A 13,419-nucleotide genomic window follows, 5' to 3' on the forward strand; every position below is an offset into this window, starting at 1 on the left:
ACAGTTTTGCAATGTATGCTTATTATATTGCGTTTTAAGGGGCTTGTTTAGGTTATATTTTGCGATATCTGGCCAACCTTCACCTGGAGCTTTAATGAAGAGAGGCAAGAACTCAGGAAAAGAGCAGAAGAGCAGACACAAGAGAAATGAACAGCAGCTACTGTTTGTCCCAATTGATCGGGAGGTATTTAATAAAGTAGTTTAAATTCAACACGTGTTAGTTTAATCTAGCCAGCTGCTGATCAGCATTCATATTCGCCTCTCACGGCATGAGCTCACACACGTCTTTTGCATCATTAATACATGCATGATCGTATAGAGCACCAAGTTGACAGACATATCTATGAAAGGAAGTGACTATTATCTAGATATGGGCTGCGTTTCCCAAAAGCATCGTAAGCCTAAGTTGATCGTAGAGACCATAGGTGGTAATTGTTCAACGATCAACTTAAGCTACGATGCCTTTGGGAAAAGCAGCCCTGATCAGTGGCCAATCGTTTGGAGTTAGAGATATATAATACGGGCCATTGCATTCTCAATATTTATTACTTTAGCCTCGGATACATGACAGATTCATTCGGGGTTTTTTTTCGTTACCACAGAAAATCGCTTGTGCTTTTTTCTCAAAATTTAACGAGTTTTTTTCTTGAAACACAACGACTTTATTCTCAAGATTGTATTTCGACTTTTTTTCTCGAAATTTAACGAGTTTAATTTCGCATTATAATGACTTTAATCTCGAGATGGTTTTATTTTTTTATTATTGCTTGGCCCTAATCCTCTTTCGTACCATTCTGTTTGTGCTGCGTGATTTAAAGAAAAATGCGCACTTTGCTCACGCGTTCAGAATGGTGATCTGGTGTTTTCTCCAAAATAAAAGCTCAAGGGTTTATATCTTGCAAGTGAAGAAATTAAGAAAAAAGTATTGGAATTTTCCTAGACTATAGTGTAATGTAAAATATACTTTTGAAATATTAATTTTCATTCATAGGCTATATGGATTTTACGTCATAGGAATAATTATATAAATCATTATTATATTATTATAATAATTGTTTGGCATCCTAAAACACCAGTGATAATGTAATGTAGACTGAGACTCCATATATTAGGGGTGTGCCAAAAAATCGATTCACAGAAGAATCTAGATTCTCATTTGCAACGATTCAGAATCGATCTGAAATGTCCAAGAATCGATTTAATAAATAAATAAAATCAGCTGGCTGTTCGCCTCCATTTTTGTAACTATAGCCTATACGGGACGTCCGGACGTCATGCACGCAGCCGGTTTTTGAACGTGAGCGGCAAATCAGAGGAAGCAAATATGGATGCTTTTATAGAGCTTCTGATGCTTCTAAATATGATGCTTCTACATTCATTCTGCCGTGGCGGGCCGCCACACCTAAAATAATCCCGCCACGGCTGCAGCTTCTCAGTGAGGTCCGATATTAATGTGCATATTGTGTTATTGTTAAGCTAAAGGCATAAAAAACATTGTAAAGCACCATAAAGTGTTCGCACTATATTCCAAGACTTCTAAAGTCATTCAATAGCATAATGTGAGGTAAAAATGAATATTTAAGTCGTTAGTTAAAGTTAATGGAAACTCATCTCTCCTCAGTCATTCTCCATTCAGCATTCACACAGCGCGTCGCGTTATAGCGTTTTCTAAATCATAATCCTTTCTCCCGGGTGTCTGTTAGATTACAGCACTGGAGAGCGCTATGAATTGTTCTTCATCCGCATTGTAACTGAAATTTAAAACTGTTAAAAGAAAATGCTCAATAAACTGTTGCAAATATATAATACATTAAGCATAGATAGACAGATATAATCTCTTCGCTTTGTGCTTTGAACTTTTCAATCCGGAGCGCTGCGCGCTGTGACTTCGCGTTGCTTCAAGTGCATCATTCTGCGCACGGGATGCGCATAATCGCTTTGCCGCTCTTATTCGAGCCTTTCATGTTATAATGTTATAATACTTAGGGGAGGTTTAAACACCTGGGGTAAGGGGGCGTGGCCAATGGCAATCACTCATGGGCCATGCCCCCTCCCCCTGGCGAAATGGGCCTGCCACCACAGCTGGAAAAAATCCTAGAGGAAACACTGGTCTCCGTTTGACATTCTGTATAGCAAATACATAGTTTTACAAAATCCTATGGAAAAGTATGATCATTTATGAACTTTACTCCAGCATAGTACAACAAAGTTCCTTTTAACTCAGTAAAACTGTTACATTTTGCCCAGGGGCCTCTGAATTCTTAATCCGGCCCTGGTGAGCAGAGTAAACGTTTAACAATAGTTTTTATTTTTATAAAAACAGCAAATCGACAGTGGAGGCGGTGCTGCAGTGGGTACCGTAATGTAAATGTAACAGTGGCATATATTCTATGCTAATTTCACCCTCCGTTGTGAGGCAGACACCTTTTCACTTCATGAGAAATCTTGTCACAATTTAGTCTCACGAGATCTCGTGGCAATTAATTGTTAATAAACTTTATTTAACATAACAGCCATTAATGCTCAAATGAGATGTTACATAAACTCTTGCTATGTAGTTTCATCTTGTTTCTAAAAAATATAGATGAACTCACGTAGTCTTTGTAAATTAAAGACTACGCGAGTTCATCTATATTTTTTAGCATCAAGATGAAACTACATAAGCGTTTATGTAACAGCATGTAATAGCCTGTTGTTAATATGCTGTTGCTATAATATTTGCAAATTAAGTGTATTACCCAAAGATGTAATGTATTACCCAAAGATGCAAATTAAGATACACTAAAGCAGTAATCTTTTTTATTCAGGCGGTTAAGAATGTTTTATTCTTTTTAAAATAATTGTAAGAAATATTTTACATGCTATATTCAATACCTGGTTATTTACCTTATCAATGATTTTGTTTAATAAAAGACACTTGAGCGCAGTATATTGTTTTTTTAACTCTTTCAGACTCTATTTATTGATGTAGAAGTGTTTTGTTTGGTATGTAAAGAGGGGGTAAAATTGCAGAAATTACAGTATTTAAAAAGTGTTAAAGATGCCCTAGAATGTGAAATTGAATTTATTTTGGCATAGTTAAATAACAAGAGTTCAGTACATGGACATGACATACAGTGAGTCTCAAACACTATTGTTTTCTCCTTCTTACTTAAATCTCGTTTTTGAAAAACACCCCTGAAAAATAGGCGAATCTCCACATAACACCGACTGTGACGCAACAGTCGGGATCATTAATATGTACGACTCCAAGAATTTGCATATGCCAGCCCATGTTCAATGCCAGGCGGAACTGCGCAGGTAGCGCAGCCGAAGCATAGCAGTTGCTCATGTTTGGATGTACACATGAACACAAAAGTATTTTTTAGTTCACTCATCCGAGCCTCTGAAGAAACAATGGGTTAATTTTATTTTCTCTGGACATTTCCAAACATTTCACCGACGACTGTTTCCTCAACTTGGGCCAATACAGAGCTGGCCTCGGATCGAGCTACCAAGCAACACTTTCTGATGTGTAATTGTTCAAGTTCAGACAGGTAATCTTTCTCAGGTAATCTTAGCCAGGGACTAAAATATCAACTTCACATCGTTTCTTTTAGTAGGATGAAAAAAAACTTATTTAAATTGTTTGTGAATAAATTATATACAGAAAGCGATCAAAGAACAATCCACAGCGCGAGTTTATCTGGACACTTGCCAAACTCGTTATGAATTCAATGACGCACGTTACACTGCACAACGAAGCTCTTACTGTATTTACATGATCGTGTTTGCATTGGTGAAAGCATTAGAGAGAGTGCAGAAACTGCATTGCAATGATAAGATCTTCATGCTCGCGATCAAGTGATCTGCTTGATCAATGCTCAGTCATCACGGCAACATTGTATGTGATGGGACTAGATCTAAATACTTTAAAAACATCTCACGATTCGTTAATCTCGATAGCTGTAATAGTAAAAACGTCTAATAGCTGTAGTAAAATTATTCGAGAGAGTTTCACATGTAATACATTGCTATTTCATATGCAAGCATGTCAGCCAATCACAGCAGAGGCCGGTTACACACAGCAGACACGCCCCTTCAAACAGAGCGTTCAAATCAGAGGCTAAAATCAGGCTAGGAAAAATGCCTTTTATTTCTAAATTATGACTAAATTTTGATCTAAAAAAACATACTAACATTATAAGGGCAACCCAGGAAACATTATAAAATAATATAAAAAACCATTCTAGGGCACCTTTAAATAAAACAGTTTGTTCAGTTCATTGCTGTAGGCTAGATATAGGCTAATGGTCAAAAACTGAAATAAAACAATAAATACTGGTTCTGTATACCAGTTATCAAGCACATAAACATGCAAATAATTAGTATTGTTCATGGAAAAAAATCAGCAATGGTCGATCTTTACTTTCAACTAGCATAACAAAAAATGTTTCTGGAACAAATTGCCTATCCTGCCTTTAACTACTCAAACAACTGTTTAGAAACAATGGAACTCCTCAGATAGCTAATGTATGTTGCTCTTACATTAGATATGATTTATATTCAATAAAAAATGTTTGCCAGGTTTCATTATAAAATGAAAACACAACATAATCTTCACATATTGCAATGTTAAAAACCAGCCAGTAACGAGTTTATGTTTCACGAGCGTAATGAACAACATCAGTCGATTCATTTCTGAGTGATTCACTAAATGTACTGACTCGTTTAGTCGTTTGGATTTAGATTTCTCCTAATAAAAGATAAAATGAATGTACTCACAGTCTGAAAACAGCAGATTTAGAGCAGAATGAACGGCTGTGATTAACGTCTCGTGTTTATGTTCCCTTCCCTCGCTCACTTCTCTTCTTCTCCTAGACTCGGATGTGTGTCATTGCTTCGGTTGCTCGAGCGCCTCTACTGGCGGAAACCAATCAACAATAAACTATCTGACATTCATATATTAAATTTATTAGAGATTTATTAATTAAGATTTAGGCTACCTAACAATAGCTTAGTGTAAGCTGTCTGATTTAGATTTCTCCCAATAAAAACAAAATCACAGTCTGATAAACAGTGATTTAAATCTTGTATCGAATATGTTAGATAGCTTAATATGGTTTCCGCCAGTAGAGGCGCTCGAGCAAAAATGTCAGTGTATACAGGAGAAATGCTGGCCATTCTCTTAGCGCTTGAGTGGGTTGAAAATAGTAGGTCAATGGAAGTGTTAATTGGGTCAGATTCAAGTACTGCGTTAACCAGTATTAAGAACATGCAATCCGAAGCAAGACATGATATTTTGTTGGAAATAGCTCAAGCTGTTTATAGAGTTAATAGAGTAGAAGTAGTAGTAAAATTCATCTGGATTCCAGCTCATATAGGAGTAGAAGGAAATGAAATGGCAGACAAATATGCCAAAAATGCAACAAAAAGAACAGAGATAGATATGGTAATAAGTTATAGTAAGGCGGAAGTTAAAAGCATAATCAAAGAAGAAATGAGAAAGAAGTGGCAAGAGGAGTGGAATAAAGAAACAAAAGCAAGAATGTATTACAGTATCCAAAAGAGGGTAGGAGGTATGAGAGAAAATAATAGGAATAAAAGGGAAGAGGACATTATTTCAAGAATGAGATTTGGGCATACTGGATTGAATAGTAGCCTACGCTTACATTAATAGGAAAACATGAAAACGGGATGTGTGAGGTCTGTAATATTAATGAAACAGTAGAACATGTTATTATAAATTGTCATAAGTATAAGGAGGAAAGGATGAGGCTGAAAAACTGGTTTAGAAAAGAAAAAATTAGATTTGAAATGAAGGAAATATTACAAATGAATTCAGGACATGTAGGGTATAGAGCGATATTTGTGTTTTTGAGTAAAACAGGGCTTAGTAGAAGAATATGAGTTGAGTTGTCTTAGAAAGTTGTATTTAATAACAATGATCATGTATGAATATTAATAATGTTATTAAATATTTATGAAGTTATTTATTGGTTTTATTATGGATGTATGTATTTATTTATATATTTATTTAAAGGTAGTGAGGAAAGGCTATTGTGATCCACACTCCATATCAGAAGGTGGCGGTAATGCACACTTAAAAGTTGTTTGCCAACCGCCATTAAAAGAAAGAAGAAGAAGAAGAAGAGGCGCTCGAGCAACCGAAGCAATGACACACATCCGAGTCTAGGCTATATGGGGAGGCTGCAGACCTGGAGCCGGCAGATTTACGCCCCTGGCAGTTTTACGCCCCGACAGTTTTAGGACCCTGTTGTTCCTGATGCGTCCAGTAGAGGGATATACTGCGAAATAACATAATTAAATCGACGCTTACACATTAATAACCCGTCCATAGACTTGACAATTTTGTGTTTTTTGTTAATTTAAATATAAACGTTACAGTGTAGATCTCCACGGATTCAATTTTCTGTAGATATTCAGTTGGGCTTCACTCTCTTCACTCAACCTACAGAAGACTATTTGTTTTTGTGAATTGAAAAATTAAAAATACACATAGTTGGATCAACTATGTGTTATGACAGGTGATGCTATGACCTACTGCAGTTATAGGCCAATTCACCATAGGTTTTTATATACAGGAGACTGAGTGAAATATGTTTTTGTGAATTTATATAAAGTCACATTTAGATATTAACCATATTTAGCCCATTAGACATGCAGTACCGTGTAATAATATGGATCCTCGATTAAATATCTGCTGTACTATTCTATTGGTCATCATACAGCTACAAAACAGTGTCCTACACAGCATTTTATGAAGACAAACACAATTTATCCCTTTTCTAAAATTCCATTGGCCATTTAGAAGATATAGACAATATTGTTGTTCACAAAAAAATATTTATTAACACCATTTATGAATTATGATGACTCCCCTATGGTTTGCCACTCTTCTTTAACTGTTTTTTTTTTCTTTAACTGCTCCTGCTCACTGATGAAACATTAAAAAATGAAACATTAAAAAAGTTAAAAAGGACATCCATGGTGAATTTGACCTTGTCCCTGTGTGTGTGTGTGTGTGTGTGTGTGTGTGTGTGTGTGTGTTTCCTTAAGTAGCTAAAGCAAACACACCTTTATGAGATCCAAGTTAAAGAGAACTTGGTAAAGACAGAGTATGATAAAACCCACATTAAGTGCACATACCCTACATTTGAGTCCAGATCAGTAAGCTATTTTAAGAAAAAATGTATATTAAGATGTAAATGAGATAATTAGATCATCTCATTTATAAGAAACAACTCAAACCAGAATCTACATTCAAACCATATGGGGAAAGTTTGTAATGTGTTTTAACGTATTTGAGTGAGTGTGCAGTTTAACTCTGTACTTAGAGAGAGAGAGAGAGATTTACATACCTATTATAAATGTGTCTTTTGTGTGTTCACACCATAGACTGTAAAAAAAATTCACATATTTCCATTATCTACTGTAATATTGCTCTATAAACCATGTGGAGTATGTTTTAATGCAAGGAGTAAACAGAGTCTTACCAGAAGAGGCCAAGCTGAAGACAGGCAACAAAAGAAAATTAAAATTAAAATTAATTTTAAATTGAGTAGAGAAGATAGGGGAAGCTAAACCTACACGCGGTTAGTTAAGTTTAAGCCAGATAGAACAGAAACCTGTCAAAATACATTATAGACCCATCCATTATTATATATATATGAATTGATATCTACCTACCCTAGCTCTATCGAGCTAATCGTTTATAAATAATAAATGTTGCATCATTGCTAAAAAACAATAACTTTAGCAGATTATTTAACATACAAATGACAGAATCTATTTTTGTCAGATTTTAATTCTAACGATGTTAATCTTGATTATACGGTATTATTACTTTGTCTTCTGGGCAAGTTTCATCTTCATAAAGACAGAACCATTCAAAGTAATCCTGATTCTAGAATATTCTCCTCTGATATAAAGTTCATTTTTTTTCTTCCTTTAAGAAAATGTCAGAACCTTTAAACTCAAAGGTTTATAAAACAAATAATATCATTGAGTCTGTTGTAAAGAACCTTACATGTTTTTATATTGACAAAATTTAATATTGCATATTTGTGTACCCTAATTCAATCTCTTTTGATGTCCGTTTACCCCCTTTGTTTTTTTGTTAAACAGATAATTTAATCCGTGCAGATCTACACTATAACGTTTATATTTAAATGAACAAAAAACACAAAATTGTCAAGTCTATGGACGGGTTATTAAGCGTCGATTTAATGATGTTATTTCGCAGTATATCCCTCTACTGGACGCATCAGGAACAACAGGGTCGTAAAACTGCCGGGGCGTAAAACTGCCAGGGGCGTATATCTGCCGGCTCCAGGTCTGCAGCCTCCCCCTACTCAGTCTAGGAGAAGAAGAGAAGTGAGCGAGGGAACATAAACACGAGAAGTGGAACACAGCCGTTCATTCTGCTCTAAATCTGCTGTTTTCAGACTGTAGGTACGTTTATTTGATCATGTATTAGTAGTGGTGTTGTGGGCAGATCGAGACTTCGTGGATCACTGAAACTGTGAAAGCAAATGTGCCGTATTGTGTGGAGGCTTCGAAACAATCCGACACCCGTCTCCGCGTGACCCCTAGTGGTCAGAACCGTGTAAATGCAACAAAGACCCGGGCCAAACATGCTTTAAGAGCAACATGCATGAATTTATTTCTGAATTAATACTTTAAATTGTCTGCAGAGGTATTTTAAAAACACATATGTAGAAATTACTAATGAAATCTCATTTGATATTGAGATTTTGATGAAAATGTACTAGGCTCTGGAATACGCCTTTCCCGCTATAGCAACGCGTCATATGACGTAGGCCGAGGTAAATAAAAGAGCTCGCGGTCAGCTTTCTCATTGTTGGGTGTTGGTTTAGTTAGAGCAGTAAGTTATTGAGAGACAGAAAGTTTTAGATCGAGTTTTAGAGAAGCCATAATGGTAAATTATTGTGTTTGTGCTAGTTGCACGAATTCCAGCCTGTCAGGACATCGTGTCCATCATTTTCCTTCTAGGAAAAACAAGGCTTTTCGGTCTTGGGTGCGTTTTGTGCAGGTGAAGAGAGCAGACTTCACTGCCGCGTCTGTCACCACACACTCGGTCGTTTGTAGCGCACATTTCACTCCGGAGAATTATCGACCTGGAGATTTGATGGAGTCTCGGATGGGATTTCGGAGTAAGGACCACGTGAGGCTGATTACTGATGCTGTTCCCTCGGTGCACTCGATGGAATCAAGTCCACCGTCAAAGTTTACACCGGATTTTGGCGCGGGCGGGACTGGAGGACCAAGTGCTAACGGTAGCAAACATTCTGTGCAACGAAAACGAGCACTTAGCAGAGTAAGTCTTACTTTTAATTATTTTAACTCTTAAATTGTGTAATTTCATAATAATAATAATAGTATAATGTTTAGTATAATGTTTTTATATAATGTATTTTTTATTAAATAAAATATTTAATATTTATTTTGTATAATAATACAGCGAGAGGGAGAGAGACTGAACTTTAGGACAGGTTGTCGTAACGTAACTGTCTGCCTTCTGAAATGAATTTAGTAGTTTGCACAATCCTATAACGTTAGCTATTGGCAGGAAGCTAACGTTAGCCCAACTCTCCCGTTTCCCCCGCATTTCAATTCAAACTGTTCTCCCGCCGCCTTCCCGTCTGATTTTGTATCCCAGTAGGCTAACGTTATAAGTTACTCTCCATTAAATTGCAAGGTCCATGTATTACCCAATATGTAGAAATCCCCTCGATTTTTTTAACTTGTCAGAGTTGCTTTGGTTTTATATCTCTTTTTTATTTACTGATTTATTACTGGTCTAGTTTGTAACTAAGCTTGTATTCTATGTTATTGTGTTTTTTCTCTGTGTTTTCAGATTTTGGCAGAGAGTGCAGCCAGTAATGAAGGGATAGACGCACCTAGCACTGTAGATTTCGAAGATACAGAGGGCTTCTCTCTACACAATACTGAACCAGTCCTTCATTGTGGGTCACAGTGCAACATCAAATGTCTGCAAAGTTCATCAGGTACTGTGGGCCATCATAAGCATGTTCGTCCACATCGGAGAACTCGGTTTCTTCATTCGCATCCATTGTAATCTGAGCTTGAACTTGAGCAGACTCCCTCGCCGATCGTCACTTCCGGTTAGTGCTTTACAGACGCGGAAGTTATTACAATTTATCTCAAAATATCGTTAATGGCTAAATAAATATTACTCCAGTTAAGAAAATCTAGTTGTTCTATCATCAACATACACTATTCTATATAGGGGTGTCCAACCTGCATGTTGCTCTTTAAAAACACCTTTTACAAATCTATTGCACTTTTATTGCAAAAAAAAAAAAAAACATTAATTCAGAACAAAAGATTCGTAAAGGTTTCGAAGCTTCATGAAGCAGTGTTTTGAAATTGCCATCACTATTTATTAGGATAAATCTAAATCCAAACGACTAAACGAGTCAGTTCATTTAGTGAATCACTCGGAAATTAATCGAAATGAACCGACTGATGTTGTTCATGACGCTTGTGAAAGGTAATCTCGTAACTGGCTGGTTTTTCACATTACAATTGGTTAAGATTATGAGTTGTTTTCATTTTACATTATTTATCATCATCATCGAACAAATGACACCTGGTAACTCGTTTTTAATGCATGTAAATTATATGTTAGAGCAACATAAAATCAGCTAGAGGAGTTGAATTGTTTCTAAACAGTTGTTTGATCAAAACATTTGCACCTGGATAATCTCGAGTGATTGTAAGTGTGATGATCATCTGCTAAATGAGCAACAACGACCACAATTCACTCCTTCAGTCAGTGAAGCTCCCACAGCCGTTCATGAGAGTTTAAATGCTGGGGAATATTCACATCTTCCCACAGGAGAAGAAGCAAGCAGGAGGAATTACTCCAGGAGAAACTACGGACATACTATTGTAAAGATGGAGATTAAGGAAGAACCCTGCAGAATAAAAGATGAAGATACAGAGGAACAAATAGGTTGGTGTTTTCCTTCATTCTCTTTAATGACTGATGAGGAACATTAAGATGAAAACTCACAAATCCTTCTGAGACCCAGGCATAGACTTTATCCTCTCTAGAGGACATTATATTTTAGCGAATTTCTCTGAGATCATTCATGTCACAGTCCTGTAAAGAGCACATTCAGGGCTTTTCAGAAATACCAAACGTTTGGAGGTTTATTATCTTATTATCTCTTATCTAAATATGATGATGAGTAATTTTCAAATTGTTTGTCGTAAATAAACATCTCAGCAAACCGTTATGGGGTTTCAAATCAGAATATGACTCTATTATGAAACAGGGCACTGATTTCATACATGTCCATCATATATTCTTATAGAAATATTGCCAAGTTATTACTCCCATTATTACACTTAAAGTGTCTTTAGATCTTTATTTTGTTTTTCCATGTTAGTTGTTGTCTGATCTGCTAAATTCTTTCCTTGGTTGGTATGTTCATTATTATCATGTCTGTTGTGAGTAGGGTTGGGTACCGAAACTCGGTGCCAATAGGGAACCGGTTCCGACGTAAACGGTAGTAACCAGACCGAATAAGAACGAAAATTTCGGTGCCTGATTTCGGTGCCTAACTTCATTAGGCACACACGCGCGCGCACACACACACACACAAAGTCTCTCGCTCGCTCGCTCTCCGCCGTGCGTGTGCTACACAGTTTGGAGCACAGTTTCTTCTGTCTCGCATGCGCGCTCTTTCTCACAAGGTTTGGCTGCATTTCACGTGTAAAATTACGCGTCAGAACGCCCTCTGGGTGTGCCGATAGTCTGAATCCCATATAGAATCAAGCCAATCCATTGGCTGATGGCGCGGGCGCCGCATCGACGCACTTACGTCGTCATACTATGTTGGCGCGCGCGCGCCATCTGCTCCTCAGATTTCTCTCTGCCGAAAAAGGAAGCTGGTCGGCAGCACGAGGAGCTTGGCAGCGTCCCGTTCCCTATTGAGAGATATGTTACACCAGTAACCAGAGATGTTCTCTTTCATAGGTTCACTCAACGCTGCGTAGCTAAGAAGCAGTGGATTTGTAGGCTGCTGTATCACGTGCCGCTTGAACTGACGCGCTACAGCGATCTGTCACATTTCAAAGAGCCAAAACGTTATTTATTGTGTGAATCTCGTAAAAATATTGACAGAATCTGACAGCTGTGGATTTGTTCCATATCAAAAGTAACCTTCTCGGTCTTGTCTGTCAGTGTCCTCTTTGTCCGCGATTTTTCTGTGTGAAAAGGGTCATTTGCGTGAGTCTCACGGTCAATGCGTGAGAGTTGGCAGCTCTGCCTGCTAGTAATCTCTATTAATCTCCAGTATTATTACATTGTTTGATACAATATTGTTTCATTTGATATTATGTAAATATGAATTTTTATTTTATATTGGTTTTATTATTACCATATGTTACTTGTATTTATATTGTTTAAAGATTTAAGTTAATATTGTGTCCAGTTTGGCCCTGTAAATTAAAGGGTATTATTTTTTGATAAAGTGTGTGCGGTTTCATTTTCTTAAGTACCGATTTAAGAACCGTTTAAGCACCGGAACCGTTTAAAAAATACCGAGTAGGTACTGGAATCGGATAAAACCCAAACGATACCCAACCCTAGTTGTGAGTGAATAAATAGATATTTTATGAGAGGTCGTAACGTGTAGAACGGGACTACACATTTATGGCAATTTTACACACATATATCATTAAGTAAAATAGTGCATCAAATCATTCTGTGAATCTTTCATAAAAATATATCTATAGAAATTTTTTAATGTTTTTGTTTTAAACTAACCAATTCAAATAAAAAATAAATACTCTGTGATTATGTAATCTGTTTGAAAGGTTAGGCTTCTCTATAGGCGCAGATGACAAGTCAGCGTCAACAACTTCATCTTTGCAGATAAAAACACAAAAAAACGACTTTATTAAATAATTGAAATGTTTCCTTGCTATTTTTTTATCTTCTCATCTTCTTTATATTCTTTATGTGTGTTTGTGTGTGTGAGAGAGAGAGAGCACGGAATATACTATATATTACACTATATTAAATGCTTATTATGGTTTAGTATTTTCCTAAGTATATATTTAAGAAATTAAATTTATATAAACGTGCGATTAGTTGACTAATGGCTTAAATGAACAACTACTAGTCGACTAGAAAAATCTTTAGTTGGGGGCAGGCCTGTCTTATCATGCCAGATTATTTTCTTATTAACTGAGTCCTGATGTCCTCTACAGAGGACACAGCATAAATATGAATAAAATGATTTTCACTTTTTTTTTTTTTTTTTATTAGTTTCTTAGGCTCCAAACAACGTAATTGTTATTACCGCTATGGATCAGCTGTAAAAGGAAAAGAGAGAGTCTCGCTACCAGAGAGATGCAGAA

At 36.5% G+C, this 13,419-nt stretch overlaps 3 protein-coding genes across 5 annotated transcripts in view; 2 read left to right on the forward strand and 1 right to left on the reverse strand.

Annotated features, from left to right (window-relative positions):
* The window catches only part of LOC130073045 (gastrula zinc finger protein XlCGF7.1-like), a 471,752-nt gene that overhangs the window by 421,225 nt on the left and 37,108 nt on the right, over positions 1-13,419 (forward strand). The gene's annotated exons all lie outside the window — the stretch shown is intronic.
* LOC130073075 (gastrula zinc finger protein XlCGF7.1-like) overlaps positions 1-13,419 on the forward strand; it is a 161,818-nt gene that overhangs the window by 142,989 nt on the left and 5,410 nt on the right. Inside the window, exons 1-2 of one of the 2 annotated variants that reach the window (XM_056238504.1) lie at positions 8,384-8,450; positions 10,886-11,002. In XM_056238504.1, the coding sequence (XP_056094479.1) occupies positions 10,945-11,002 (58 nt within the window). In that variant the 5' untranslated portion in view covers positions 8,384-8,450; positions 10,886-10,944. Of the gene's footprint in view, positions 1-8,383; positions 8,451-10,885; positions 11,003-13,419 lie in introns of those variants that run through there. The other variant, XM_056238505.1, reaches the window with a different exon arrangement.
* The window catches only part of LOC130073052 (gastrula zinc finger protein XlCGF57.1-like), a 175,251-nt gene that overhangs the window by 14,890 nt on the left and 146,942 nt on the right, over positions 1-13,419 (reverse strand). The window contains exon 1 of one of the 2 annotated variants that reach the window (XM_056238469.1): positions 4,765-4,831. The exons of the other annotated variant lie outside the window; for it this stretch is intronic. The gene's annotated coding sequence lies outside the window, so the exon portion shown is untranslated. Of the gene's footprint in view, positions 1-4,764; positions 4,832-13,419 lie in introns of those variants that run through there. 2 annotated transcript variants of the gene reach the window in all.

This window comes from Rhinichthys klamathensis, unplaced genomic scaffold (genome assembly GCF_029890125.1).
Source record: "Rhinichthys klamathensis goyatoka isolate OS25496 unplaced genomic scaffold, OSU_Roscu_1.1 h1tg000523l_1, whole genome shotgun sequence".
NCBI classification, from domain to species: Eukaryota; Metazoa; Chordata; class Actinopteri; order Cypriniformes; family Leuciscidae; genus Rhinichthys; species Rhinichthys klamathensis.